The following is a 25,815-nucleotide window of genomic DNA, read 5'->3' as shown; positions in this document are numbered from 1 at the left end:
ACTCTGTCCCACCCCTCCCTGCCAGGCTCTGTCCCCTGTCCCCCCCCTCTGGTGGTCTAGTGGTAGGCTGGGATAGGGCGGGCAGGGCACAGGGCAGGCAGGCCGGCAGGTCCCATACCCTCCCATGTACCACCCCAGTACCTTAAATCATCTCTCCTCTTGTACCTTTAATCATACCCCCTCTTGTATCTTTAATCATAGCCCCCCTTGTTCCTTTTTAATCATATCCTCCCCTTTTGTACCTTTTTTATCATACTCCCCTTTTGTACCTTTAAAAAAAAACAACCCATACCTTTAATTCTTCCCTCCCTCCCTCCGCGGCTCTGCATTATTTTCTGGCAGCAAGCGCATTAGTCAGGAGCACGGCGGTCAGGGCCAAGCTTTACACACTCCTGCTTGGGCCTGCGCCGCTTTCTGAATGGCTGCAAGCAGTTCTCGCGGGGGGCGAGTGGTGCAGAAAGGTAATGCGGCTGCGGCACGGGGGGTGTTTTCTAATTGTATCGGGCGGCAGTGGCGAGCGATGCTGGAAGGCAGTGCGGGGGTGTGTGTGTGTTTTTCTATTGTATGGTGGGCGGTGCGGCTGCTGCGCGTTGGTTTGGGGTGTTGTAGCTATGCGGGGGATTTAAATTTTTTTACCTTCGCTTTTGGGTGGAAAAAAAGTACGTCTTATGGAGCAAAAAATATGGTAATGAATAAATACTGTATACCTACTTTTGGCCTACCCTGTATATGGGTTTTACATCCAATGCTCATCCTATACAGCAAGGAGGATAGGAATATCAAAATAGTGCTATAAAGAGGAATAGTGCAAATGAGGATCTCTAGATTATCTGTCAGAAAAGATACTCAGGGCTAGATTCACTAACCTACCTCTCCGTGCCTGATCCATGGTCGATCCACGGCAGGCCTATCAATTCACGAAGGAAGAATATTCAAATGGGGGTGATCAGAGGCATGCCCCATCCGATGACACAGATCGCTGTGTAGCGATCCCAATGCATGCGCAGACCATCTACTTTGCCTGTAGATGGTCTGCGCATGCGTTTACTGTCCCGCCTGTTCATCCGAGCCCCAGGAGTCCTGGCCTGCGTCAAAAATTCCCCTCCGTGACTAGAACTTCGCAAGCACTTGAAGGTTTTTTGGCGAATTTTCCCTGCGTTTGGCCTGCCAGCCATTCCAAACTACAGGCTATAGCCACCGTGTGCTCCCGGATCCGTCACCACTTCTCGGACTTCACAAAAACGTTTCTCCTGGGGTTTGTAATGTGCAGTCTAGTGGCGCTCAAGTTCACTCATCCCCGGCGAGTCTCCCATAGCTAAGTACACATAATTATTGACTCTTCTGCTCTCTGCCACCCTTCCCCACAGTGTAGCCCCGCTTTAAACCCGTGGGTTAAAACCACGGGCTCGCACTGCAGGGAAGGGCAGCAGAAATTAGAAGAGTCGGGGCAGCAAGAGCAGGGTAAGGGCTAGTTCACTGCCTCCGGTGCAGTTCTATCCTGTGCAAGGATCGTCTTGGGAACACTGGAAGGAGAGGCGGCAGAGAACAGGGCGCTTTTGATGGGACAGAGAGCAGACTTCTTACACAAGTGACTGGTCCCACTCTTTACCAGTAGCTTGTTTTTTGACCGGCCAACCAGTCGGTGTGCCAGAAGAAAGTTTAGTGAATCGCGTCCTTCCTGCTTTGCTATGCCATTTCCCCTCATTTGCATGCACGGATCGGGATCGATCGGAGGATGATCTGTACACAGGTTAGTGAATCGGGTCGGAGGGAAATCGGGTTGCAAACTGATCGGTACACGATTGGTTTGCTTAGTGAATCTAGCCCTCAGAGTAGAATCCTGACAGTGGAGACAAAGTTAACAGCATCAAATCCCATTATGCTGTAACATGCTAGAAATTAGGCTGTTAACATATATGGGATTCTCATCTAATAATAACAATAACAACAACTTTATTTTTATATACTGCAATACCACAAACAGTTCAGAGCGGTTTACAGAGGAAGAGACTGTACACAGACAGCGATATTACAAAAAAGAAAAACTTTCAAAATTACATTAACATGGTAAGATTAATCAATTTTTCCTGGAAGTGTTTTAGAAGTACATCATGGTAGAAATTTTTAACAGCAGTCTCCCCTCCTTGTTAAATGCAAAGAAACAAAACATTAAATCAGAGCAGGTTTTTTTCTTCAGTACATTTAGCAAACTCTTCCTTAAATTAGAGCTGTGCACAGAAATAAATAATTTCACAATACAAACCCCATCCCTTCCCTCTTGAAACGTTCCATTGTTTAAATAGCTGGCCTGTTAGTATCATCACTGCAAAAACAACACAGGGCAAAACCCACCCCATTTTTCACCAGAAAACCCACTTACCATTTTCTATTATGCTGCAGCAAAGAAATAAATTTTGGAATCACCTTAAAAAAAAAAATACAAATATTTGCTTTTATTTAAAATGGGACTGACTTTTCCATAAGCTCAGTTTAAAATGCACTCTTAAACCCAATATTGGTTATACACTGCAAATATTAGGCTAAAAAATGTTGGGACCTTGGCCTTAAAAGCAATGAACTGCTTTGGTTTTCCAGGTACTTGTAACAGGTGCTCATTGAGAATTATATACACAAAGGCCTCAATTCTATAAATGCCTAAAATTAGGGGTGCCTTGACGATCTAAGGGCTAGATTCACAAAGCAGTCTGATCATGTACCGATTGGTTTGCCACCCCTTTATGAGCAAATTTCCCTCCGGCCCGATTCATTTACCTCTCTGCCGACCATCCTCCGATCCGCGCATGCAAATGAGGGCAACAGCATACAAAGTAGGCAGGGATGCGATTCACAAACCAAACCCCTGCAATACCGATGCCCAGTCACCTCCTGCCGGAAACCCCCCACACACATGGGAGTGACCTAAGATCTGGCCAATTGGAATCTTAGGCCACTCCCAGTTCATCCCAGAATTCACTGCGAATGGAGGCTAAGATTCCGGTTGGCCCAGTTGTCTAAAGCCCCTCTTACAGGAGGGGCCTTAAGCACCTGGGCCATCAGGGCCTAAGGCCCTCCCCGGTGCATCTCATGATGCACCGGGAAGGGGCAAGCCCACCATTTTTGATAAGACGAGCCAGCCGGCTGGAGGCAGGAAGGATGCCTCCGGCCGTCCAACATCTTAAGGTTGGGAGGGGTCCAGGGGGGCGGATGGGGATAACCGCGATGTGTGTGTGTGGGGGGGGTCCAGAAGGAGGGACTGGGCATCCCTCCTGCCGGTAGTCTTCGCAGGAAGGATGAGGGGGGGAGGGGGTGATGGGTTGCTGCGATAAGCTCAGTGGCAACCCAATTCTCTAACTAGCACCTGTGACATGGACGCCGGTTAGAGAATCGGGTTATTAGGCGGGCTTAGGTGCCTGTCCGTGAGGACAGACGCGATTCTCTATAGGATGCCCGTGTGTGATTCTCAAAACCCACTTATGTGGCTTCTGAGACTGGGCGTCCTATACAGAATCCGGCCCCAAATGTTAAGAAGCCCATTTTATGCCTTTGGACATCTTACTATACACACAGTAATTCCAGTAGTACACATCAAGCTTTAGTAAAAGAACCTCAGATAGTGAGTCCTCTAGGGACAGAAAATTACCTACAGCACCTGAATGTACACCACTTTGATAGCCTTCAGGCTTATAGGTGGTATACAAAAAATTATAATAAAATAAACCCTTTTGTCTGGACTGTTCTGGTCTGGCAGAATATGAAAGAATATATGGTTACTGATCCGAATGTTACGTCAAACAATTCCTGAAGTCAGCTGAATTTTTAAAAAAGAGGGGGAGGGGGTTGGGCTACTAAAATTAGCATGTTAGAAAGAATATATATACACCTAATACTGTGGTTACATTACCATGCTGGCCACCACCAATAAACATGCTTCCTATTTTTACTCTAGTACAGGAATAGGCAATTCCGGTCATTGAGAGCCATAGGCAGGTCAGGTTTTCAGGATATCCACAATGAATATGCATGAGATAGATTTGCATCTCAAGGAGGCAATGCATGCAAATCCATCTCATACATATTCATTTTGGATATCCTGAAAACCTGACCTGCCTGTGGCTCTCGAGGACCGGGATTGCCTACCCCTGCTCTAGTACAACAAAAAAAGACAACCACAAAACAAACATAAAAAAATATCTTTACAAATCAGACTTACTTTTTCTGGGTACTGATGTGGTCCATAGACATTACTGCTTCTTGTGATAATAACTGGAAACTTCAAAAAGTAGGAATTTGTCTTAATGCAGCGAAATATATTTTTGTTTTAAGAAAGATTATAGAATGCCGCATGCTATACTCAGAACAGTTTTCATTACATTTTTCAGAATAAAAAAAGAGACATAGGAGAAAGCAAGGGTGGGATTGGCTTTCAAGGAAAGCATATTTTACTCTTCTTGAGGGCAAGTTCAATTTTAAAATTATATTCGTTTTATAACAAGCCATCTTTGTGAAGGCCAAGTTTGCCTAATTTAAGCCTATTTTATAAACAGTACTTTGGCATTTATGGTACATTGGCAGCAAAGTGGAAAACATTGCCTCCAGATTGAAGTTATCATCATTTATGACTGCTCAAAAACAGGTATAAGAGTTAATGCATGAAGGAAGCATAAGCGCACATGGGTCTTTTATAAAATAAGGCCTAGTTTCTCTATAAGGTGCCAATATCGGACAGCCACCAATCAAGTGATGGCGCCGTATAGAGAACTGGATGCCCAATACAAACAACTGGGTAATATTCAAAATAAGAATGTGTTCCCAAAATTGCGTAAAATGCAAAAAGACCAGAGAAGGAACAACCAAAAGTACTTTAAATACCTTTTTAAACTTAAGTGGCGCTCAGAATCCAAGATGGAATGAAAAAACTCGATGTGGGGTACAAACCCCTAAAGAGCTTCTTACAGAATCTATCATTGCACCATTTTGGAGTAAAAGGTAATTAAATGTGCTTGTTGAAAAACGCTCATAAATAATTTAATGTCCATACGTCGCAGGAAATGAAAAAAACTTTCCTTCGGATCAGGACATATTTCAATTCGTAGTTCACTGGCAGCTTAGCGGGTTCTCTGAGGAAGCCAGTCGGGCGAAACGCGTCAGAACCTCGCCGGGTCAACGCTGACTGAACATTTAAGTTAAGTCTTTTTGAACTCACATTTTTTTGAATTCACGTATAAACTGGACATTTTTTTCACTATATGGACATTAAATTATTTATGAGCGTTTTTCAACAAGCACATTTAATTACCTTTTACTCCAAAATGGTGCAATGATAGATTCTGTAAGAAGCTCTTTAGGGGTTTGTACCCCACATCGAGTTTTTTCATTCCATCTTGGATTCTGAGCGCCACTTAAGTTTAAAAAGGTATTTAAAGTACTTTTGGTTGTTCCTTCTCTGGTCTTTTTGCCGTATAGAGAACTGCACCTCTGGGACAGATAGGTACCGGAAATGTAGGCCAGGGTTTCCAGGTCTACATTTCTAGCACCTATCTACGCCGTGAATCATGCCTATGCAGGCGCTTTATGGTGCCTAATTAGTCACACCCATAGTGGCATTAAGTGCTGTAAAGCGCTTACATGAGTGTGATTTTGGAGCCCTTTATTTAGGTGCTTTAATTTTACCATTTTTTTTGCTGTTTTAAACAGCATTTCTCAATTAACTTAGGCACCAATAGGGTGTCTAAGGTTCAGCTCTGTTTATAGAATAACTCCATAAATGTGTAAACAGCTCTATCTGTGCTTTGTCCCAAAACATGTCTACAGGCAGGTTGCATAAAAGGTCACTTCTTGTCACTGTGTGTAGTTTTAGACAACACCTGGGTCAATTCTTTAAAGGCCTTTACATGCCAAAAATCATTGATGGGACAAAAGTGCGCGAGACTTTAGTGTGCCGATATTGCAGCGCAGACAATTTGGCACAAGACCCCAGTGCGCCTCTGAAAAGGTTACTTTTAAAGAGCTCTGACGGGGGTTTATGTGGGGGGAACCTAAGTCTAGGTCAGCCCATGTCTCACCCAAATCCCACCCTCACCATTCCTCCAAAAACGCCCCTTTCAGCTCTGGGCGCACAGTGACACTTCAGAGGCCTAAAATGTCCCTGGATATGTCTAAATAGCTGTTTTGATTATCAGCACTTGGATGACCTGTCTTTTAGGTTGTCCAAGTGCCGACTTGGGAAAGGTTTTTTTTGACGTATTTCCGTTTTGATTACGAGCCCCAGAGCGCATATGTTACTTGGATTTACCATGGAAAACTGAAGGCAGGAATTTGATGGTCTACAGATCAGACAACTTATAAATGACCCTCATTTGATAGTATCAATGAATGAAATTGACTCAAGTGCCTAGTCTTCATTTATTCTTGTTGTGAAAAACTTTCTTGGCAACAAGAAGGCAGACAACTACACACAATTAGTAGAGGACATGCTCTTTCATTTCAATAGGCTTGGCTGTAACATTATCTGCACGGTCACTTAGATCGCTTTCCAGAGAACTTTGATGACTTAAGCAAAGAGCAAGGTGAAAGATTTCACCAAGACATAAAATCAATGGAAACCAGATACTAGGGAAGATGATATGCACACATGATGGCAGACTATTGTTGGAATCTTATGTGGGATTGTCCTGGCAGATCTCACTCTCTGAACACTGGCTTCCTGTTATGCATAGAATTACTCATAAATTATGTACAATTATTTTTAAAACTTTATATAATAAGACCCCAGCATTTTTATTTAGATTACTTATCCCTTATTCTGCAAAGAGAATCTTGAGATCTAGTGAACAAAATATTTTATCCATTCCCTCTCTAAAAATTATCAATACAAGGAGACAATTTATCTTCTCTTGTACGGCACCGCAGACATGGAACGCCCTCCCTATGTTTTTAAGGGAGGAGAAAGAGTTTGTAAAATTTAAAAATGAGTTAAAAACTTTCCTTTTTAGAGATGCATTTGCAAGTTAATCTTTTATCTTATTGTTTTGTTTATTTTATTCCCCTTAAATGTCTTATTACCCTTTTGTATTTTCCTTTGATGTCTCTTCTTTACTTTACAAATTGTATTTCATCCCTCCTTACCTTGTGTTTAACAATGTTAATTTTTAGCATAATAAGTTTATTTATTAATTGTATGGACTGTTTTGTTACCCAATCTATGTAACTTTTTAAATGTACACCGCTTAGAAACTTTGTTTAAGGCGGTTAATCAAGCCATCTAATAAACTTAAACTTGAAACTTGAAGTCTTACAAAATGAGTTTCTTATGTGTTGAATGACTGGAACATTTGTATCATAAGCTTCTGCTTTCAGTATGAAATAAGTAGATTTTCATGTTGTACACTTTTCTTTTAATTTTTAATATGTTTCCTTCATATTTAAGAGATATTAAACACTACATTAAAATATCCTGATTTTTTAATAGGCAAGCAGAGTTAAAAGTGGTACATGGAACATGTTCTGTAATACTAGAGCTGATAGGCTTTCGGTGATTTCTAGGACTCACTTTAAATGTACCTGCCTAATATTCAAGATCCTACATGGCATTCTTCCTCCCCTAATTCCACTATCCTGGAATTCTTCGAGACCTGACACTACCAGATCCGCCCACATACTCAAACTATCTTTTCCCTCGTTAAAAGGCCTCATGTATGCAAGTAAATTAGGGAAAACCACAAAATCTGTACGTCCCCAGGTTTAGAAAAAGGTGCAAAAAGAATCAAACAAAGGACCCGGTGTGGATAACCAAGGAAGTGAAGAAAGCGATAGAGGACCAGAAAAAATCGTTCCGGAAGTGGAAAAAGGACAAAACCGAGGAAAATGGGAAAGAGCACAGGAAACACCAAAAATAATGTCACTGAGTGGTTAGGAGAGCGAAGAGAGAATACGAAGAGAGACTGGCCGGGGAAGGAAGGAATTTCAAATCGTTCTTCAGATATGTTAAAGGAAAACAACCGGCGTGGGAGGAAGTGGGACCGCTGGATGATGGAGACAAAAAAGGAGCGGTAAGGGGGGGAAAGAGGTGGCTGACAGATTAAACATGTTCTTCTCGTCAGTCTTTACAAGCGAGGACATATCCAATGTACCAAAACCCAAAAAAATCTTCAACGGAGACCCGGAAGAAAAACTATCGACGATAGAGGTAAGTCTCGAAGATGTCCTCCAACAGATAGACAGATTGAAAACCGACAAATCCCCAGATCCGGATGGAATCCACCCAAGGGTATTACAAGAACTGAAAAACGAAATAGCAGAAATACTCCAAAAAGTTTGCAACTTATCCCTGAAAACAGGAATGATCCCGGAAGACTGGAAAATAGCAAATGTCACACCTATCTTTAAAAAGGGATCGAGAGGTGAACCGGGAAACTACAGACCGGTGAGTTTGACTTCAGTACCGGGCAAGATGGTAGAAGCACTGATAAGACAGCATCTATGAGCACATAGAAAGAAATAGGCTAATGAAAACGAGTCAACATGGCTTTTGCAAAGGAAGATCGTGCCAAACAAATTTGCTGCACTTCTTTGAAGGGATAAACAGCCATATGGACAAAGGGGATCCCATAGACATCATATATCTTGACTTCCAAAAGGCTTTTGACAAGGTACCACATGAGCGGCTACTTAAGAAACTGTGGAACCACGGGGTGGAAGGGGACGTATACAGATAGGTTAAACATTGGTTGACAGGCAGGAAGCAGCGGGTTACAGTGAAGGGCCACTACTCAGGCTGGAGAAGGGTCACGAGTGGTGTCCCGCAGGGGTTGGTACTTGGGCCGCTGCTGTTCAAAGTATTTATTAATGACCTGGAAACAGGAACAAAGTGCAAAATTATAAAATTTGCGGATGACACCAAACTCTGTAGCAGGGTCCGAACTGTAGGGGAATGTGAAGAACTACATAAGAACATAAGAACATAAGAAGCGCCATCTCCGGATCAGACCTTCGGTCCATCAAGTCCGGCGATCCGCACACGCGGAGGCCCTGCCAGGTATACACCTGGTTTATTTTATAGCCAACCATACTTTATATGCCTCTCTCAAGGAGATATGCATCTAGTTTGCTTTTGAAGCCTAGGACTGTCGATTCTGCAATAATCTCCCCTGGGAGAGTATTCCAGATGCCAACCACTCTCTGTGTGAAGCAGAACTTTCTGACATTATTCCTGAACTTGTCCCCCCTTAGCTTCATTTCATGTCCTCTTGTCCGTGTCAAATTGGACAATGTAAATAATCTTCTCTGCTCTATTTTGTCGATTCCTTTCAGTATTTTGAAGGTTTCGATCATATCCCCACGCAGTCTCCTTTTCTCAAGGGAGAACAATCCCAGTGTTTTAAGTCGATCCTCATATACCAGTTTCTCCATACCCTTCACTAGTTTGGTTGCTCGTCTCTGCACCCTCTCCAGCAGTTTTATATCCTTCTTTAGGTAGGGAGACCAATGTTGGACACAGTATTCCAAGTGGGGTCTGACCATTGCCCTATAAAGCGGCATTATAACTTTCTCCGATCTACTCGAGATTCCTTTCTTTATCATGCCCAACATTCTATTTGCCTTCTTTGCCGCTGCCGCGCATTGTGCTGACGGCTTCAGGGTCCTATCTATCAGTACACCCAGATCCCTTTCTTGTACACTTTTTCCCAGACTTGCACCTGACATTCTGTACTCGTATTCCTTATTCTTACTGCCTAAATGCATTACCTTGCATTTCTCCACGTTGAACTTCATCTGCCATTTCTCCGCCCATTTTTCTAACCGACACAAGTCGCTCTGGAGTTCCTCACTATCCACCTGCGATCTGATTGCCCGGCAGAGTTTTGTGTCATCTGCAAACTTGATGATCTCACTGGATGTTCCTTCCTCCAGGTCATTGATATAAATATTAAAAAGGATCGGCCCAAGTACCGAGCCCTGGGGTACACCACTAGTCACTTTCTCCCAGTCGGAGAACTTCCCATTTATGCCCACTCTCTGCTTTCGGTTTTCCAGCCATTTGCCTATCCATCTTTGTATATCTCCCTCTATGCCATGGCTTTGTAGTTTCCTGAGAAGTCTTTCGTGTGGAACTTTGTCGAACGCTTTCTGGAAGTCCAAGTATATTATGTCCACCGGCTTTCCACTATCAATTTGCTCGTTCACGGTCTCAAAGAATTGGAGTAAATTCGTCAAACACGATTTCCCTTTCCTGAATCCATGTTGACTGGGTTTCATCAAGTCGTGTGTGTCCAAGTGCTGAACTATGCTATCCTTGATCAGAGATTCAATCATCTTGCCTGGGACAGACGTAAGACTCACAGGTCTATAATTGCCCGGTTCTCCTCTCGATCCTTTTTTGAAAATTGGCGTGACGTTCGCTTTCTTCCAGTCGTCTGGTATCTGACCAGTTCTGATTGACAGGTTTGCAAGTTTTTGCAATAACTCTCCGATTTCAACCTTCAATTCCTTCAAGACTCTCGGGTGAATTTCATCCGGTCCAGGGGATTTGTCACTTTTAAGTTTGTCGATCTGGTAGTATATCTGATCTAAGTTCACTTCAACTGTGGTGAGGCTGTCCTCTATTTCTCCTGTAAACAGTTTCTCCGCTTCAGGTATTGTTGAGGTGTCCTCCTTCGTAAAGACGGACGCAAAGAAGGAATTTAGTTTGTCTGCGATTTGTTTATCTTCCTTGATGTACCCTTTTCTTCCCTGGTCATCCAGGGGTCCCACTGCCTCTCTTGCAGGTTTTTTCCCTTTCACGTATCTAAAGAAGGGCTTGAAGTTTTTGGCCTCCTGGGCTATTTTTTCCTCATAATCCTGTTTGGCATCCCTCACCGCCTTGTGACATTTCTTCTGATCATCTTTATGTTTGTTCCAGGCTTCGGTTGTCTTTATGCATTTCCATTTTTTGAAAGAGTCCTTCTTTTCTTTTATGGCTTCCTTCACCTGTATGGTAAGCCATGCCGGTTTTCCTTTGCCTTTAGTTCTCCGATCTTTAGAAATCCTCGGAATGTAGAGATCTTGCGCTTCTGCAATAGTATTTTTCAATAGGCACCATGCCTGATCTACTGTTTCAAGTTTGTCCACCATCTTCTCGAGTCGTTTTGTTACCATGGCTCTCATGCAATCATATTTACCCTTTTTAAAGTTTAAGGTGGTGGTTAAGGTTTTGGCATGTTTCCCTTTCCCGATGTCCAGTTTAAAGTTGATTACATTGTGATCACTCGTTCCCAGTGGAGCCATGACTTCTACTTCTGTTATCGGTCCCGTGAGACCATTTAGGACCAAGTCCAAGGTGGCGTCGCCTCTTGTCGGCTCTTTTACCATTTGCTCCAGGAAGCAATCCCCTAGCACCTCCAGGAACTTTGCCTCCTTGCCGCAGTTGGAGGCTCCTAGTTTCCAGTCTATTCCTGGGAGATTGAAGTCTCCCAATATAACTACATTGCCTGTCTTGCATACTTGTTTGATTTCCTCCATCATTTCTGAGTCAGTGTCTTCCGCCTGTCCTGGGGGACGATAGTAAAGGCCAATTTTTGTATCTGCGCCATTTTGACCAGGTATTTTGATCCAGAGGGACTCCAGCTTCTCTTTCCTGTCTGTTGTAATCATTCCAACAGAATCTATTCCTTCCTTAACATATAGGGCAATACCTCCACCTTTCTGCCCTTCTCGATCCCTTCTATATAGTTTGTATCCCTGTAGTACTGTGTCCCATTTGTTTTCTTCATTCCACCATGTTTCTGTTATGCCAATGATATCCATGTTCTCATGTCTTGCTATCGTCTCTAGTTCTCCCATTTTCTTTCCTAGACTTCTAGCATTTGTATACATGCATCTAAGTTCCCTTCGTGTTACCTTTTTGGACCTTCTACTCTTGGCTGTCCTTACAGTTTCATTTACGGTATCCTTTACTGCTCCTGTGTTATCTCCCATGTTTGCTGTGTGGTCATCCCCTCCTGTGTCTGAGTTGTCCCTTCCTGCTTGTTCTCCTTTGTTGGCTGTGAGGTCGACCTCTCTTGTGTATGCAAAGGGATCTGACCAAACTGGAGGAGTGGGCGAATAAATGGCAGATGAACTTCAATGTAGAAAAATGCAAGGTCATGCATATAGGGAAAAAGAACCCGATGTTCAGCTACACATTGGGGGGCTTGGTACTGGGGGAAAGTAACCTTGAAAAGGACTTGGGAGTGTTGGTGGATACAACAATGAAACCAACGGCAAAATGCGCAGCGGCCTCTAAGAAAGCAAACAGAATGTTGGGTATTATCAAGAAGGGTATTACATCCAGAACGAAGGAAGTTATCCTGCCGCTGTATCGGGCGATGGTGCACCCGTATCTGGAGTACTGTGTCCAATATTGGTCACCATACCTTAAGAAGGATATGGCGATACTTGAGAGGGTCCAGAGAAGAGCCACACGAATGATAAAGGGTATGGAAAACCTTTCTTATGCTGAGAGGTTAGAGAAACTTGGGCTCTTCTCCCTGGAGAAACGGAGACTCAGAGGAGACATGATAGAGACGTACAAGATTATGAAAGGCATAGGGAGGGTGGAGAGGGATAGGTTCTTTAGCGTACTGGGAACTACAAGAACAAGAGGACTTCCGGAGAAATTGAAAGGGGACAGGTTTAGAACCAATGCTAAAAAATTCTCTTCACACAGAGGGTGGTGGATACCTGGAATGCGCTTCCGGAGGGTGTAATAGGTCAGACTACATTATGGGGTTTCAAAGAGGGACTGGATAAATTCCTGAAGGATAAGGGGATTGAAGGTTACAGATAAAGGAGAAAGAAAGGGTATAGATAAAAAGGGTTTGAAGGATATAAAGGATTAGGGAAGAACAGGTTCTAGACAAAACATCACTTTACAAGTCATGGACCTGATGGGCTGCCGCGGGAGCGGACCGCTGGGTGCGATGGACCTCTGGTCTGACCCAGCAGAGGCAAATTCTTATGTTCTTATGTAAATCCCTTTTCTTCAAATTCACTGAGCTTTGGAATAACCTCCCTGCCCTGCTGCAGAACCTAGGCTCATTCCAATTATTCTGAAAGCATCTGAAAACCTGGCTTTTCTCCAAAACATAAAGCTATCTATTTAAAATGTAAAGCTAGCTATCCTCTTTATAACCTCTAATTTCTTATTATGTCCTTCCCTCATTTATTGAATTACCTGTAAACCGTGCCGAGCTCTATCTTTATGGAGATGTGGTATACAAACTTAAGGTTTAGTTTAGTGCCATTTTTGGAATCAGCAGGTCAAATATAGCCAGAAACAGGTCTTGTAGGGGTGATTCCTTATTCTCACCTGAAGGTTAAGCCTCTCTGACGTCATCAAGCCTGAACCATTGTATGCAAGAAATCAATCCAGCCTGAACCATGCAAGAAGAGAAAGAAGAAAACATCTTTGCTGTTTATGCCTGATGCATTCTGGGTATGTACCAGAACAGTATTCTAGTCAAGGACATCCAGCTATGCCTACATGCTCAGCCTGTGTGAATCTTGGGGGAGGCATTGCTCTTATGCTGTTCTTATCTAACGAAGATGCCTCTGTTTCACAGCCTGTACGAGACTCTATACAGAAAGGCTATTCATCTAAGTCCTGTTTCTGGATTGGTCCGGAGAGGTCATCTGACGAGAACCGATTGATTTATTTGTAACATCACTGTATATGTACAGTCTCTTACTCTGTTAACCGCTCTGAACTGTTATGGTACTGCGGTATACAAAAATAAAGTTATTATTATTATTAATTAGTCTATGTTGGGATGTGAGGAAGCTTGCATCTTATCATAGGTGTCCTGTGCACATCTTCTATAATAATTAAAACCTGAAGAGTTACCTCTTGTGACTCTCTCCCTGAGAGAAACCTTTGCTGCCAACCTAATTTACAGCTTTTCCAGTGGCTGACAGACTGTTCCTAATCAGAAGAATTTCTATATCTGCTAAGCGGAGGAAAGACACCGATTCCTTCTCCCCGATTTTGCTGAGGCCTGATCTATGTGGTGAGAATAAGGAATTCTATTGTCTTTTCAGTTGGGTTAGAGAGAGAATTCTATTGTCTTTGGGACAAGGACGTGAAGTACCTGTGGTGATAAGCTATATTTTTAGTTGCTGCTAATCAGGAATTATTATTATAAGGAATTATTTAGAGTGTAAGAATTAGTTTTACTCATTTATCTAACAAGTGTGGTGTGATAATTATGTACTGAGTTTCATATATGTATTCAGATATTTTGTGAACAATAATCATTATTTGCTACTGGCTTATGAATTATATTTTTCTATAATAAAGTATTTCATCTCTTTCTCTGTCGTGCAAGTAGGCAAAGCTTGCTGAACCTGGATGGGAGTTTATGGTTTCCCCTAGAAAACTAAGAAACATGTGACTTGTTTATGTAACTAATTAGTAATACCATAAATCTTTCTACAGTCTAACATTTGAGGCACCAAACTGAGTTTTGGCCAGTATAATCAATGCAATGGATGTGCTTTTTTTGAGTGCAAATTAACTCAAAATATGGCTTGGAGTGCTGCATTCATGTGAGTAAGGTCCAGAATGGGCCTACAATCGTCTGAGCCTTTCTTTGGCATGACAAAGTATATGGAGTATCTGCCTGAGTCCGAATGTTCAGGTGGCACCAGCTCTATGGCCTAAATAATTGAGCAGCCGTGTCAGTGGCCAGAACCCTGGCTGCCTTCTCTGGGTGCCCCATGGGAGAGTCCACAAACCAATCTGTCAGAGGCTGGGCGAACTCCAGCTTGTAGCCGAACCGAATGATATCCAGAACCCACTGGTAAGAAAGTCTGAACCCAGGCCTGAAAGAACACGGACAGCCTGCCCCCTATATGCAAAGGGACAGCTCCCAGCCTGGCATCTTTGTGACTTCTTGGCAGATGGAGCTGCTTGGGAAGCGGAGGATTGGGTACATCTGGACTCAGAGAACCTCTGCCTGTAGCCTTGGTAGAACATCTATGACGTGGAACTGGAATACTGGTGGGAACGCCTGTAGCCATGAAAATTAGAGCGCCCTGCATCTCTAGAAGTTCTGGGTCTACTAGCAGATAGGGTCTAAGGGAGACAATCCACCAGAGAACTCATGAGATCATCCAGACTTTTACCAAACTGTAACTGCCCCTTAAAAGGGAGTCTGGCAAGGGTAACTTTAGAGGTGGAATCGCCAGCCCATTGCCTGATCCAGAGCATTCTATGAGCAGAAATGGAATAAGCTGATGCTTTACCCAAGACATGAAAAATGTCAGAGGGTGTCAGCCACATAGTCCACCCCCAATAACAAAAGTTGAGGGGCTCGACACTTTCACTCTCCAAAATGCGCAGTGTAACAAAGGATGCCACCGAGGCAGCTTTGACTTCTAAGGCAAATGCCTCAAAAAGTCTCTTGAAAACTACATCCACACGGCAGTCCTGCATGTCCTTGAGAACTATGCTACCTTCACTCAGAAAGAAGAGAGGTGCGCTTAATGACCTAAGCCATCAAGAAATCTACTTTAGGCCGACTAAAGAGTTGTTGACACTCCTGTGCCATAGGATACAGCCTGAACATAGCTCTTGCTACTTTGAAAACCCCCTATGGGGAATCCCACTGCTCAGAGATCAGGGATGCCAGGGAAAAGCAGAGGACTGAGCTCTCACTCCACACACGAAGAAGTAGAAAGAGCCGTCTGAGTATCTAAATCTAACTTGTGCAGAGACTCCAAAATAAGATGCCATAAGGCAGTAGACTTAAATAAGCGCAGCACTATAGGCTCCTCCCCTGGCTCTAAAGTCAAAGTAGGATCTATAGAGATGGCGTACATTTCCGGATCCTCAACCATAGGAAAAGCATTCCCCCGAAAATAAGAGATCCACAAAATGATTGTGATCATCACTGTCTCCTGTGGAGAGATCTCCCAAGCCCTGAACAGGGGCAGACTGAAGAAGTGCTCTGAGAAGCAATGCCGCATAAGGCATAAGCGCAGGGAGACTGCGCAGAAGCACAGCTCTCACAAAAGCCATTCCACAGAAACTTAATCAAATCCAAGAAGTCCTCTGAACTCTGGCGCTTGCAGTCACCCTCTGATGACTAACTTGCGCTTTTTGGGCTGCAGGACATCCGCATTCTGATGAGCAGAACTGTCTGGATTTCCAGGCCCTGAAAACAGAAAAGGCCACCCCAGTGAGCTGGCTGCCCTTTTAGTAACCTGCTTAAGCAAAGGAGAGGTTAAGGAAACTATTCCTGCCTCTCCAGACTGCGCCACGTGGAATGTGGCACAAGGATGCTCCTAAGGAGACAAATTTGCACAATCCTTGCAAGAAACTGGGGTAGAAGAGCCCAAAGACACCATCCCAACCAGTTTTGAGGGAAAAAAAGCAAGTCTGGACGTGCAGGGAACTTTTGAAAAAACAGACTGCTAAAAATCCAAAATGGCCACCACTAAGAAATTTGCATCTAAAAACATTAATAAAACACATCCCTAAAGTGTAAAAACAGCAAATTTCAGATTTTTTTTATGTGGGAGGACACAGGGGAAATGAGAGAAACACTCAATCCCCTCCCCCCCAATTCAGACCTACTCCAATTCTCCTCACAGGCTGCTTACAGTGGATAGAATGGGCATGCAAATCTCTCATGCATATTCATTAACCTAGCCTGTTTGCAGCCCTGAAGACCTGAACTTGGACACGCCTGCTTTAATGTCCTGTTGCAATATTTGTGGAATATTAGAGATGCTTTGGGGCAATGGGGAAATAGCCTAGTGGTTAAAGCGGCAGGCTGTGAACCAGAGACCAGAGCTCAAATCCCACTGCTGCTCCCTGTGGCCTATACCCAAATGCAATTCATCTTGAACTACCATTGGAAAGGCATGAGCTAAACACATGCAGTACATATAATCTTCTCCATCCTTGCTATGCATTTCCTTTCTGGTTTGATAGTCAACCCAGACACCTTGCCTCTGATCAGCTTAACACTAAGGGCAAAGCATTCCTTTGAAATTAAAATCAGGCTGAGTCATTTAGTCAGGATGTAGACAGAGGCTGGATGTTCCCTGAACATGACAGCATCTTTAGCTTCTTAGCCTTAGTACACTGAAAGAAAATAAGATGTCAGAACATACAAGATTCAGAGTCTCTTACTAAAGATTACCACATGTTATCTGAAGCAGGGCCCAAAGAGATAAAAGGGTCTTATGACAGATAATTTGAGCTAATCTTTAATAAACGCTTCCTCAGTATAGCTTCTAGAGCCTGTATAAAAGCTCACCTTGTATCTCTCCCAGTAGGACTGTACAAAACATTCAGCAGCCGCTTTAGATGATGCATATGGATTTGTTGGCCGTTTGGGCGAAGTCTCATCAAATTCCTGATAAAATATACCATGTCATATATAAACGGACAGAAACAAAAGTTAATTGGTGCAAATACGCATCAGATATCTTACCAAAACATACAGCACTGTATATGCTCCACTCAATACTTCCATGGAAATCCCAACTTTTTCAACTCAATAAAATACTGTTCACTTTCTACTTTTAGTACAGAGGCTGGAAGGGGAAGAATGGCAGCGAGATCCAGATCAGAATATAGTTGTAAAATACAGTTAAATCACTGTATTTGCAGGACTTTTGACAACATATTGCTTAAAAGAAACATTTATTCTTTCCTGTCTCCTCTGTAGCTTCTCTTACATTCCTTAGTTCAGTTTTCACTTTGTCCTTAGGAAAGATTACATCATAATTTTAAGAATAGGGTAACTCCCATTTCAGGTAAGATGTTTGAAGTGTTGAAAGAAATAATAACGTTTATGCAAATCTAATGCTCTCATTTTAATGTTTTTTAGTTTTCATTGTTTTAATGCATGTGTATGTTTTATTCTGTAATCCACTTAGAATTTGTAGATAACGTGGAATATAAGTTTTTAAATAAACACAAAACCAAAATGTGATAAGACAATCTACTGTTCATATAAGAGTTGTTTCTTTCATACAAAGATCTTGCAAGGACGCATAAAACATACCAGAGGCCCAATTACGATTCCCACTGAGAAATACTTGTCAAATCCAACTTCACTGCAGGGTCTTTTCTTTTTTTTTTTTTTTTTAATCTTTATTCATTTTAAAGCCAGAAATAAGCGCAACATATTATACAGTCACTAGTCATTAAGACCGTTACATTAACGGGTGCTAGAATACTGTTTACCCTCTATGTTGCCCCTTCCATTCACTGCCCTCTCTTCTCTTTCCATCCAGTGTGCGCCCCCTCTCTCTCTGTCCCATATGGCCTCTCTCCATCTCCTCTTTCCTTTTCCCTTGGTCTGGCATACCTTCCTCCTTCCCTCAATGCCCTGCCATCTGTTCTTCCCTCCAAGCCACTCTCCCCTGTGCTCACTTTCCTCCTTCAACTACTTCATCGAGCAACAGCAGCATTCACAATTCATTGCTGTTGCTGGCTTCAGGTATTCTTCTCTGGCGGGTCCTGTGTTCATGAAGTAGGCAGGACCCGCCAGAGAGGAAGGCCTGAAGCTACAACAGCAGCAAATTGTAAATGCTGCTGCTGCCTGAAACACCCGAGGCAGACAGTTCTCTCCCCCCCAAGCCCAACCCCTGCTGACTTTGCGACCCTCCCGGCGAGATGACTTTAATAGCAAACCTCCCTCCAGCGTTGGCAGCCGCAGCATGCTAAACAGGCTGGTTCGCGGCTTTCTTCTGCCGTTGAGTCTATCTGTCGCGTCATTGATGACATCATTAGTGATGCGGCAGAGGGACTCAACTGCAGGAGAAAGTCGCGAAGCAGCCTGTTTAACGTGCTGCGATTGCCAACGCTGGAGGGAGGTTTGTGTAGAAGCGATATGTGTCTATGTGTCTTCTATGTGTCTCTTCCCCTGCAGTACCTTTGCAGCACTTTGCTGCGGCGCATCCTCCCATCCTGAGTCTGTTTCTCCTGCTTTGTGTAGCCGACGCATACGCACTCTGGCCACGGACCTACGGATCAGGGATTACAGATCACGCAGGTCTGAGTGCGCATGCGCGGCTAGCGTTTTATTATATAGGATTTTACACTCTAACAGCACTTAAATTCAATCAAAATTATATTCTATGACAAATACATATATCATCCCCCCGTCTACATATCCAAAAATCACACTCAAAATTAAAAAATATCTTCCCACCCTGGACGTGTATTATCAAAGGGCAAAATCAACAATCACTCTTTACAGAATTTTGTCAATGGCTCCCAAATATCCATAAACTTCTTATAATGTCCCTGTTGTAAGGTCATCATATGTTCCATTTTAAAAGTATGACAAGTATTAAACAAATTAGAATGGTTAGTGGACTTTTAATTCAAATCCTATAGTATTTAAATTTTAAATTTAAACTGTGGGACAGGCCTCAGAACATGGAGTTGATCCTTCCCATATTTGGGATTTCAAAGAGAAGAAACCATCTTCTCTTGCACTCTTTTTAGCGTCATAGGCTTGAGACCAATCTCCCTACCAACAAACTTTATTATTAATTTTAATTTACTCTACTCCTTCCTTTAATTCTTTCAACTTTAATCACAATTAAAACCTCTTCTAAAAAAATTTCTTCACTCTTAACTGTAAATATCCACCTACCAATCTAAATGCTCGGAACCATCAAGGGACTCTGCAATTTCATACTATAAATAAATTATTATAAAGTGCTTCATATTAAAGTGCTTCATAAGTGCTTTAAATATATTATATAAAGTGCTGCAGTTGATCTCAATTCATATAGTCACTTTTAAAATACTGTGAAGGGTGCTTCAATTCATTTCAGTTTCTATAGTCACCTTTCATTTCAATTCAATTCAATGGCGATACTCTTAGTTCAATAAATGAAAATTCAATTCAGCTCACGATTCTCACAATTCAGTTGATAACGATTCAGTTCAGTTCAGTTCATTTCTGAGGCCTGTCCCACAATTTAAATTTAAAATTTAAATACTTTAGGATTTGAATTAAAAGTCCACTAACCATTCTAATTTGTTTAATGGTTTGTGTCATATTTATATTGATCTATAAAATAACCATGTAACAATAAGTTCTTTGTTGTATTGTCATTTTAAAAAGTATGACAGAGATTCCCACCAAAAAGTATAATGTAACAGATCACAGTTTTTCCAGTTCCTCAAAAAGCACAGTTACTTACCGTAACAGGTGTTATCCAGGGACAGCAGGTAGCTATTCTCACATATGGGTGATGTCATCAACAGAGCCCGGATGTGGAAGCCTCGCAAGCAGACTTGCTTGAAGAAACTAGAAGTTTCGAGACGACCGCACCGCGCATGCGCGAGTGCCTTCCCACCCAGCGTAGGGTGCATCTCCTCAGCTCAGATAGCTAGCAGAGAAGCCAACCAGGGGAGGTGGGTGGGTTGTGAGAATAGCTGCCTGCTGTTCCTGGATAACACCTGTTACGGTAAGTAACTGTGCTTTATCCCAGGACAAGTAGGCAGCCTATTCTCACATATAGGTGACCTCCAAGCTAACCAGAATGAGATGGTGGGAGTGTTGGCAATTTAAGAGAATAAATTTTGTAATACTGTTTGGCCAAACTGTCCATCCCATCTGGAGAAAACATCTAGACAATAGTGAGAAGTGAAAGTATGAACCGAGGACCAAGTAGCAACCTTACAAATTTCCTCAATAGGTGTAGATCTGAGGAAAGCTACTGAAGCTGCCATGGCTCTAACTTTATGGGCTGTGACTTTATTGGTTAGGGGTAATCCAGCCTGGGCATAGCAGAATAAGATACAAGCCGCCATCCAGTTGGAGATGGTGCGATTAGAAATTGGATGTCCCAACTTGTTTGGATCGAAGGAGACAAAAAGTTGAGGAGCAGTTCTGTGTGGTTTGGTGCGTTCCAAATAGAAGGCCAAAGCACGTTTATAGTCCAGAGTATGAAGAGCTGATTCTCCAGGATGAGAATGAGGCTTAGGAAAAAACACTGGAAGAACAATGGATTGGTTGAGATGAAATTCTGAAACCACTTTAGGTAGGAATTTAGGATGAGTACGGAGAACCACCTTGTCATGATGGAAGACAGTGAAAAGGTGGATCAGCAACTAATGCTTGCAGCTCACTGACTCTTCGAGCAGAAGTGAGGGTAATGAGAAACACCACTTTCCAAGTGAGATACTTGAGATGAGCCTTGTCAATTTGTTCAAAAGGAGGCTTCATCAGTTGAGCAAGGACAACATTGAGGTCCCAAACCACAGGAGGCAGTTTGAGAGGAGGTTTGACACTGAAAAGTCCTTTCATGAATCTGGAAACCACCTGATGAGCAAGGAGTGGTTTTCCTTCATTAGGCTGATAGAAAGCTGCAATTGCACTGAGATGGACTCGGATGGATGTAGACTTGAGGCCAGAAGTGGATAAGTGCAAAAGATAATCCAAAAGCAGATAAAGAGGAGTGTTGAGGATCCTTATCGTGAGAAAAACACCACATAGAAAATCTAGTCCATTTTTGGAGACAGCATTGTCTAGTGGTAGGTTCCTAGAAGCCTCTAAAACATCTCTTACAGATTGAGAAAACTGAAAAGGAGTCATGTCGAGAGGTACCAAGCTATCAGATGTAGCGACTGCAGGTTGGGATGAAGAAGAGACCCTTGACTCTGTGTAAGCAGAGAAGGAAAAACTGGTAGAAGGTATGGCTCCCTGCTGCTGAGTTGAAGTAGAAGGGAGTACCAAGATTGTCTCGGCCACCGAGGAGCAATCAGAATCATGGTGGCATGATCGTTCTTCAACTTGACCAGAGTCTTGAGAATGAGAGGAAATGGAGGGAATACATAGAGGAAGAGAAAAGCATCTGCCTCGAGGCGGTGAGGAGTGTATATCCTGGAGCAGAACTGAGGCAGTTTGTAGTTGTGAGGAGCTGCAAAGAGGTCTATCTGAGGCTTTTCCCACTGAGAAAAAATGTGATGAAGAGGCGAGGAATGGAGTGTCCATTCGTGAGGTTGCAGAAAACGACTTAAGTTGTCCGCCAAGCAATTTTTCGCCCCTTGTATGTAGACAGCTTTGAGGAAGGTGTTGTGGCGGATTGCCCAGTCCCAAACCTTCAGAGCTTCTTGACAAAGGGAGGAAGATCCCGTCCCTCTCTGTTTGTTGACATAGTACATAGTGACTTGGTTGTCCATCCGAATGAGGACTACCTGGTCGTGAAGCAGATGTTGAAAAGCACGGAGAGCCTTGAGTATTGCTCTGAGTTCCAACAGATTGATGTGACACTGATGATCTGTACTGGTCCAGTGGCCTTGTGTACGGAGACCATCGAGGTGAGCGCCCCAAGCGTAGGTCTAAGAATCTATCATTAGGACCTTTTGATGGGGGGGGGGGCATTTGGAACAGCAAGCCTCTGGAGAGATTGGAAGAGAGCATCCACCAATGGAGAGACTGCTTCAAAGAAGGAGTGACTGATATGTGTCAAGAAAGTGGGTCGCAAACTTGCGTCCATTAAGATGCCAGGGTCCACTGAGGAATTCCGAGGTGATGTCTGGCAAAAGGAGTCACATGTACTGTGGAGGCCAAGTGACCTAGGAGTATCATCATGTGTCTCGCTGAGATGGAAGAGCGGGAAGACACTGTGTGGCAGAGTTGAAGAAGAGCTTCCAGGCGTTGTTGCGGAAGGAATGCACTGAGTTGGACAGTATCCAGAACAGCTCTGATGAATTGTAGATTCTGTGAGGGCTGAAGCTGGGATTTGGGAAAGTTGATTTCGAACCCCATACTTTGTAAGAACCACGTAGTCTGTTGAGTCGCTACAATAACCCCCTGATAAGTTGAATCTTTGATGAGCCAGTCGTCGAGGTAAGGAAATACCTGAAGACCATGGTTCCGTAGAGCTGCTGCTACCACTACCAGGCACTTGGTGAACACTCTGGGAGATGAAGCCAGGCCGAAGGGCAGCACTCTGTACTGATAATGCAGATTCCCCACCCGAAATCTGAGATATTGACAGGAGGCCGGATGGATGGGAATATGAGTGTAGGCCTCCTTGAGATCCAGAGAGCATAACCAGTTGTTCTGCTCGAGAAGGGGATGAAGGGATGCCAGGGTAAATATGCAAAATTTTTCTTTGACCGAGAGCCCTGAGATCCAGAATGGGTCGCAGATCACCCATCTTCTTCGGAACAAGGCAGTAACAGGAGTAAACCCCCTGTTCTGCTGGTCCAAAGGAACTGGCTTGATAGCATAGAGACGAAGCAGAGCTTGAGCTTCCTGAAGAAGAAGGGCAGTCTAGGATGGACTGGAAGGATACTCTCTTGGAGGAAGCTCTGATGGAATCTGAGTGAAAAGAAGAGAGTATCCTTCTTTGATGATGGTTAGGACCCAGAGGTCGGATGTAATGGTCATCCATCGGTGGTAAAAATGATGGAGACGACCTCCTATAGGGAGAAGGGAAGACAGAGGCAAAACGGTGGAGGTTATGTTCTGTTGTAAACAGTCAAAAAGGCTGAGTAGCCTTAGGTGCAGCAGAAGGTTGAGATTTTTGTTGCTTCTGAGGCTGCTGTTTCTTAGGAGGAGGGCGATTGTAAGGAACCGTCCTGGGAGCAAAACGCCTCTGTTAGATAGGTTGAGAACGTGTAGGCTTAGCAGGAGCTGGCTTTGGCTTAGGTCTGACTACAGAAGCAAAGTATTTTTCATGGTCAGACAATTTCTTGCTGACTGCCTTGATAGATTCATCAAAGAGGTCATTGCCTTCACAAGGAACATTAGCCAGTCCTGAAGATTAGAGTCCATGTCAATAGTACGAAGCCAGGCAAGGTGGCGCATTGCTAAAGAACAAGCAGCCGCCCTAGCAGACAACTCAAAGGCATCATAAGATGATTGAAGGATGATTGCAGTCTGAGTTGAAATAGAGAAGCGATGACTTCTTGGAATTCAAAATGATTTTGAGTGTCCAAATAACTCAAAAAGTTTGGTAAAAGCTTAATGAGGAACTCAAAATAAGTAACAAAATGAAAATTATAATTAAGGACTGTAGAGGACATCATAGCATTTTGCAGTCTGAGTTGAAATAGAGAAGCGATGACTTCTTGGAATTCAAAATGGTTTTGAGTGTCCAAATAACTCAAAAAGTTTGGTAAAAGCTTAATGAGGAACTCAAAATAAGTAACAAAATGAAAATTATAATTAAGGACTGTAGAGGACATCATAGCATTTTGATAGATGCGACGTCCAAATTTGTCCATAGTTTTCCCTTCTCTTTCAGGAGGTACGGTGGCATAAACCTTGGAAGGATGGGGCCTCTTTAAGGATGACTCCGCAAGCAGGGACTGGTGAGATAAATGTGAGTTGTCAAACCCCTTGCGATGTAGAGTTTTAAATCTAGAGTCCAATTTTCCTGGAACTGCTGGAATTGTACAAGGAGTTTCCAGGCATCTGGCAAAAGTCTGAGGCAAGAGCTTGTGAAGAGAAAGCTTAAGTGACTCTGCCGGAGGTTGAGGAAGATGCATAACTTCGAGATACTCCTTAGAGTATTTGAAACCAGCATCTAATTGAAGATCCAGGTCATCTGACGAAGAAAGGATGAAAAAGATAGCTGATCGGCTAAAGCTTTGCTTTGAAAGTGACTCGAGGTTGTCGAAGCAGCCTGGATTGAGGTTGAAGCTTCAGTCGGAAGAAAAATATCAAATGAATATGGAGACTTGGATGAAAAAATCAAAACCGCGACATCCTCGAGGTTTGGAAGTGGAGACCTCGATCGAGGAGTAGGCGGTCTAGTAGAAGTAGGAGTAGATCGAGGCTTGGTTGAAGAAGGACGTTCTTTAGAAGAAGAACTGTGCCTGGAAGTATGCCTCGATCTTCTGTGAGAATGGTGCTTGGAAGCAGATCTCGATGATCGAGGAGACTTTGCCCGAAGACAGAAGCAGCCGATGCTACCAACGAATGGATAGGACTGGAGGCTGTAGAGCGAAGCCCAGAGGCTTGGTGGAGGAACCTCGATACACTCCCAAAGACTCTGCTCCTGTCGAGGCACTGGCAACGAATCTGCTCCTTGCATGACGTGCTTGGATGCCAGACCAGACACTCGCAGAGACTCTGCTCCCTGCAAAGAGTGTCGAAGCTCAGACTGAGGCAAAAGAAGCGGCTCGACCTCGCGGGAGTCTGCAGAATGCCCAGGCTTGATAAAAGGGAGAAGCTTCGGTCCCATATTAGTAAGGAACTGCATGAATTGCTTCTCCAATATGGTCTGGAAAGCAGCCGGCAAGGAGGGTACCGCATCTGAAACTGGCCCACCTGCCTTGGCTGGAAGTTCCACAGAGGCAGTGGGAATGTGCTTCGACTTGGAAGTCTTAGGCACCTTAAGAACCACTGCTGGAACTTTCTGCTGAGTTACCTGACTTGAGGATACAGGGGAACATAAGAACATAAGAAGTTGCCTCTGCCGGGTCAGACCAGGGGTCAATCGCGCCCAGTAGTCCGCTCCTGCGGCGGCCCATGGGGTCCATGACCTGTAAGTGATCCTTTGTCTAAAACCCTTTAATCCCCATTTTTCTTCTATCTATACCCTTTCATGATCCTATCTCTACCTCTATCTATATCCCTCAATCCCCGTATCCTTCAGGAACTTGTCCAATCCTTCTTTGAATCCCTTTAATGTACTCTGTCCTATCACATCCTCCGGAAGCACATTCCAGGTGTCCGCCATCCTCTGAGTGAAGAAAAATTTCCTAGCATTGGTTCTAAACCTGTCCCCTTTCAATTTATCTGAGTGCCCCCTTGTTCCTGTAGTTCCCAATAGGCTGAAGAATCTGCCCCTTTCTACCTTCTCTAT

At 43.4% G+C, this 25,815-nt stretch overlaps 1 protein-coding gene across 1 annotated transcript in view; it reads right to left on the bottom strand.

Annotated features, from left to right (window-relative positions):
- The window catches only part of TGDS (TDP-glucose 4,6-dehydratase), a 74,967-nt gene that overhangs the window by 17,987 nt on the left and 31,165 nt on the right, over window positions 1-25,815 (bottom strand). The window contains exons 6-8 of the mRNA XM_033948744.1: window positions 17,280-17,378; window positions 4,211-4,270; window positions 2,381-2,424 (exon numbers count right to left, since the gene is read on the bottom strand). Of these exons, the coding sequence (XP_033804635.1) occupies window positions 2,381-2,424; window positions 4,211-4,270; window positions 17,280-17,378 (203 nt within the window). The remainder of the gene's footprint in view (window positions 1-2,380; window positions 2,425-4,210; window positions 4,271-17,279; window positions 17,379-25,815) is intronic.

This window comes from Geotrypetes seraphini, chromosome 6, assembly GCF_902459505.1.
Source record: "Geotrypetes seraphini chromosome 6, aGeoSer1.1, whole genome shotgun sequence".
In the NCBI taxonomy this organism is placed as follows: Eukaryota; Metazoa; Chordata; class Amphibia; order Gymnophiona; family Dermophiidae; genus Geotrypetes; species Geotrypetes seraphini.
Note: the sequence above shows the minus strand (reverse complement) of the source record. Positions and strands in the feature narration are given on the sequence as shown.